This window comes from Sinocyclocheilus anshuiensis, unplaced genomic scaffold (genome assembly GCF_001515605.1).
Source record: "Sinocyclocheilus anshuiensis isolate Anshui unplaced genomic scaffold, SAMN03320099.WGS_v1.1 scaffold883, whole genome shotgun sequence".
Classification (NCBI taxonomy): Eukaryota; Metazoa; Chordata; class Actinopteri; order Cypriniformes; family Cyprinidae; genus Sinocyclocheilus; species Sinocyclocheilus anshuiensis.
In genome coordinates, this window is record NW_015547678.1 from 364,921 (window position 1) to 370,822 (window position 5,902).

Genomic DNA, 5,902 nt, shown 5'->3' on the forward strand with positions numbered 1-5,902 from the left:
CTACTCTCCACCTATGTCAAGGGGTCTTTGGAGCCTCTACTGTATAGAACCTAACACTGCATCAACACTTCCCGACACACTTCAGAGGCACACACGAGGGGGTGGGGTGAGTGGCGGGGTATAAAGACAGAGCCATAAGGAGGGTGCAGAGATATGAAGAAAGGAAAGGAGCCAGATAGAAAGAAGGCATCTCAAAGGAGAGAGCAGGGAGATAGAGGCACGTGGAGGTAAAGAAGAGAGGAGAAAACACACAGAAACACAGCTGGGGCTGACGCTTCCCTGCGCCAGAGAGGTTTCTCTGAAAACTCACTCCCGAAAAGTCAAAAGCAGCTCTGTGTGAGCAATAGCGCTGAAGAAACAACAACAACAACAAAAAAACAAATAAGAACATAAATTAAAAGTGACTTAAGGACAAAGGGGGGAAGCAAGTAAACTATGAAGGAGTGGGAAGAGAATGTTTGGGACAGACAGCCAGTCAGAACCTGCAAATCTAAACATTAGAAAAGTGTTGAATAAAAATAAATATAAAAGTTTTAAATTATGTAAAAATTAGAAAGTCATTATATATTCACCCTTGCATCATTCCAAACCTGTATTACTTTGGAATAGAAAAAGGAGAATTTTGTAAAAACTTCAATAAATGGGGAGTGATTGCAGTCACAAAAAAAGTCAAACCCGAGAACCGAATCAGTCTGATTCATTAAAAAAGGAATACAGTCACGATACTGATATGGTGCTTTTGCATCCTCTTTGAATTTTAAAAAGATCCAACACAAAAAGATTATATGCTCACCAATTGGACATTGTTGTCAGTGATCAACAACTTATATTTCTGTCTTTCAGTACTTGAATGATACTTTGAAGGTGCTTTCTGAAGCTTGAAAATCTCAGTCCCTGTTGCACTGTAAGTGCATGAAAAAGAATGACCAGTACAACGTCTCATTTTGTGTCATACAGATCTGGAATGACACAAGGATGACTAAACAATGACATTTTTGGGTAAACTAAGAAACATCATGGATGTATACAGTAGACCATTGGGTAAAAAGTTGAGAATAGGTATCTCACTCATCAAAGTCCTGGCAGCCAGGCATGCTGGCAGCGGTTGACTGGCACAGCCTTATCGTAGGCTTAGGAGCTCAGCGTGCAGGGGCAAGCCAGCACACTCGCATTCCTCAGGGGAGGAACAGCACCTTGGCCTGGTGAGTCTGTTTTCAATGGCAGCCATTATGAAACCATACACCTGACATTTTTCCAGAAATCTAGGAGAGGAACCGACTGTGACCCCGCAAATCACGCGGCTGCTTTCACTCACTGGATTTCCCACAGACGAGTAAACGCCCTGTCTTTTCTTCTCAGCTTCAGATTCCTTTCCACAAATAACCACACCTTTTTTTAGGTGGTTGCGGTGGATGTGAGGAGTAGAGATGGAGAGTGGAAGGAAGTTGAGCTGGGAAAGTCAAAGGGAGGAGTGCGGATGATGAGACGAGAGAAGATTTGACAGAATCGGGGAGGTAATTGTCTGTGAATTCATCCTCAACGTGGTAGAAAAATAGAGAAACTATTAGGTGGAGGTGACAGGAGAGCGCAGCACCACTGTCATAAAATCCCAGACGCAAACGGCACATACAGTGGCACTAATTTCTTACAGATGTACGAGAGGGGCAATTAAACCCTTTATAGCGTTTCCCCCCTTTGGATTTGCAAGCAGTAATTAAGAATCATTACTGATCAAATAAAATTTAAAGTCGTACACGCTCAGATTTAGCAAGAATGTGAGATTGATTCAATTTATGCTACCGAAAAAAAAAGGCCATAAAAGCTGGATGCAATTAATGGTTTCTGAGAGAAAAACGTCAACAAGGCTCTAAAGCGCAGTTAAGATGTATCCAAACAAATAAAACAAAATGATGTTCACTAAATTTCGGTTTACAAATCTTACAAATCCGCATCCGTTAACCCTGGTATCTCGTCAGTGATCGTAAATTTCGGCTAAGGAGCCGTTTTCATGGTGTTGGTAATTTAGAGGGTTGGCTTGCAGCCAATCAAAGGGCCAAATAGATCCAGTCGACCTCAGGGTCCAATGGCAGTGTTATTTACTACTGTGTGTGGCAGTAGTCACAGATCACCCACTCTGACATACTACCGTTGGGTGGGCTGAGACCACAAATAGAATTGTCAGTAATCTCCACAGTCGAGCTCTAGCTGTTTGTGTGGTATCCAGGAATGAGACTACATGGGTAATTAGAGTGGATACAGAAACAAGCTCACATACACACACACACACACATACACAGGCGACGCATACTCACCATGGCTTGGGACGCCCATGTTGTTCGCCAGCTGGTACAGGCGCTGCTGCTGCTCCTCAAAAGAGCCATGCTCGTTCAGAGCTGACATCATGCGCCTGTAGTGCTCCTCGGGGGTCATGTGACTGCCCGGCTCCAGCGCAGGTGTGTGAGAGTTCTCTGTGGGACGAGAAAGTAGCAAAATTCAATCAGCTGGTCCCAAACTGTGTGATCTTATGTGAGATGTTTGAGCGTTTGAGTGAAGGAGATGCCTATGTGCGGTTCTCCTTGGTACAACTGGGCGGCAGTAACTCAAGCTAGCACATGGGGAGAGATTCTTGGGGGAGAGATGGGAAGGAGGAAGAGAGGTGGAAGGGGGGATATTTTACCCTCCTCATTGAAACCGGAGCTTGGCCCCAGGCAGGCGAACAGAAGCAGTGCGGCCCAGCGAAGGGGATGGGGGAGTGTGTTCTGCCAAGCGCCAGATAATCCACCTGAGAGGCTTCAGGTGTGTGTGTGTGAGTGTGCTCATGTGGATGATGTTTTGAGGCATTGTGAGTATGAATACTTTTGCGCTATATAGGTGTGTGTGTGTGTGTGTGTGTGTGTGAGAGAGAGAGAGAGAGAGAGATTTTAAAAGACTATAAGAGAGAGATTTTATGAATGTCTTTATTAGACAGACAGACAGACAGACAGATAGACAGATAGATAGATAGATAGATAGAATTTAATATATTTTAAAATGTAATTTATTCCTGTGATGGCAAAGCTAAAGTCTTGAGTAATAGCTGCTGAAAATTCAGTGTCACATGATCCTTCAGAAATGATTTTTATATGCTGATTTGGTGCTAAAGAAATATTCAATTATCATTATCAATGCTGAAAGCATTTGTGCTGCTTAATATGTGTGTGGAAATTAATATAATTTTTTTCAGGATTTCTGATGAATAGAGAGGTCATTTGAAATAGAACTCTTTTGTATCTATTTTGAATTACATTCCATGTGAATTATCCTTCCTTACACACAAATTTGAATTACAACTGTATTTCCTGTTTGCTACCTCATTTCAATTTCAGGAAATTTCACGGCATTCTCAATTCAGTTTTGAATGACACACAACCCTTCTCCAGGAGACATGACGGTTCGGATCCGAGGTGTAAATCTGCTTGTATTACGGTCTGTCGGTGAACAGTCCATGTTAAGTCCAGCCTTTGCAGCTTTTCAGGCTGCTTTGGTCATTAAAGGTAATACCTGCTGCACTGAGATCAGTACTACCCTCCAGCTGTGTGCGTGTATTTCTGTGGCTGTGTTGTGCGTTTGGGAGGTAGGACCTCAGACAACAACAGCTGCTACGCTCTCAAACTACACACATGCACACAAAGGCACACACATTGCTATGCTGTTTGGGTGTGGTGATGGATCACAGACACGCAGACACAAGACATTAGACCAGCGGCATTCCAAAGCCATGCTAATCCACAGCGGGTGACCGACGCAAGCCAACTGTAATTCACAGGACTAAAACACACATAACACCCATTTATCATTCTCGCTGCAGCAGCCATACTGATTGGCTACACGGTGTCGCGTGAGCAGATAATGCCTCAAAATAAAACGCTGTCCAAACACGAGAGATCTCAGTCAACTGATTATTGGGTGTGGATGTGTTGCGACACATATATACAGATGTCACATACTAGATGCAGTTCTATTATTAGAATATTGGATTGTTACAAAAATAGTAATATTTCATTAAATATTGATCAACATTACTTTTTTTGTATTTCAGAATGAGTAACTCCAACCACAGTGAAATCTCATTGGCCCAAATTTCTGTGATTTGGTGTTTGGTAATTTAATGTCCTTGTGACTTTAAATGCAGACCTTGAGCCAAAAACTCATCACTAGACACCAATCACTTGTACATATGGGTACAGTCATTTTAGACACTTCCAAAACTGTTGCAACAGAGCTGGAAATAAAATTTTTACATACATGAATTATGTTTCCATCTTTGCTGCCACAGTTTTGGAAGTGCCCTTTTCTGTTCTAAAGAAGGGGATGTCCCAATATTTTGTCCATATAGTGTATGTACAAGTTATTGGTGTTTGGTGATGAGTTTTTGGCTCAAGGTCTACATTTAAAGTCATTTAAAGAGGGGTTCAGCTGGGATCAGTTAGACCAGTCAAGTTCTTCTACACTGACTAAATCAATCATTTCTTTTTTAACCTTGCATTATACACAGAGGCATTGTCATGTTAGAATTGAAAAGGGTCCTGTTCTAAACTGTTGCTATAAAATTAGAAGCACACAATTCCCTATACGCTTAAACAAGATTTCTACTCATGGAAATTACTAAAGTCAAACCTGTTCATTAGAAGGGGGTGTCCCAATATTTTTGGCAATACAGTGTATGTAAATGTCTTGCTAAAAACAACACTGCAACACCTCCAACAAAAACAACAATATTGCTATGAGAGTCTGCACCTCATATGAGGACTGGTCACCTTACTGGTCTAAGGAACAGATCCAGATCACTGCCTGCTCAACTCTTCCTGCTAGATGCTTGATTATATTTGACTTGGTGTCACTGAGTCTGCCTGATGTTTCTGCTGCCTGCCTGTTGCGCTGTTTCACCTCATTAGCTCAGCTGGTTGACAATACCCAGGAGCTTCATCAATTTGCATATTAGATAAATATTAGCTGTAAATATGAGCATGAAGATAGTGATTCTGTGCTCACTTGTAGACTTTTTTCCTTCACCATAATGATACAAAAAGTGCCACTACATGTACAGATGATATCCAGACATACAAAACCATGGGCTTATCGCACAGACTCAAACATATATTCCTGAAAGGAAAAATAAACCACAATTTTGTTTCCTAGCAGAAGGAGGAAGTCAAGCACCCTTTCCTCCTTACTGTGTCCCTTACTCAATTGCTCATTTTCTCCCCAATAGGCCAATGCAAAATATATTAGAATAATTCTAGTAATTCTGGACTTCTGCATTTGTGTCTTTTTTCATACCTAGTTGAGCCATGTGGTTTGTCAGTATGAATGTGGGATATGCTATGGGTATGTTCTAGGGCTGTGCGATATGGACAAAAAAAAAACTATCGCGATTTCTTGATAAATTTTGCGATTTCGATTTTAATCACGATTTTGACACACACAGACATGCTTTACAGTCATAAATGCATTCAGTGTGAATTTGAAACATATTTCCAAAAGAAAACCAATTAGAGCTTTATCAAGAAGCTGTAACATGTCTATAGAACAGACATAAGGCAAAGTAATCACTAAGTAAAGGTGTAACAAAATGTCTCTAGAATAGAGATATGGCAGGGAAAAAAAAACCACGTCCAGGGATTTTTTTTGCCATGCATTGGTCATAGAGCTCTTTGTGGCGTTGCCTCAGATGTTGAACTAGATTTGTTGCGCCAAGTTCACACGTACTCCGTCTGCAGTGCGTATACAGTATGTGTATGCGGTGCAGAAGCAGCACGGACTCATTTTGCTTTCGCACAGGAAGTGTTTGCAGTCCGCTCCTGATCCACGGCTGTTTACCACAAACACAACATTTATCCATTATTTTGATTTCAAATCCAAA

At 41.5% G+C, this 5,902-nt stretch overlaps 1 protein-coding gene across 2 annotated transcripts in view; it reads right to left on the bottom strand.

Moving 5' to 3' along the window:
• LOC107703057 (sterile alpha motif domain-containing protein 11-like) overlaps positions 1-5,902 on the bottom strand; it is a 59,747-nt gene that overhangs the window by 14,408 nt on the left and 39,437 nt on the right. For both annotated transcript variants that reach the window (XM_016505548.1, XM_016505547.1), the window contains exon 6: positions 2,313-2,468. In XM_016505548.1, coding sequence (XP_016361034.1) covers positions 2,313-2,468 — 156 coding nt within the window. The remainder of the gene's footprint in view (positions 1-2,312; positions 2,469-5,902) is intronic.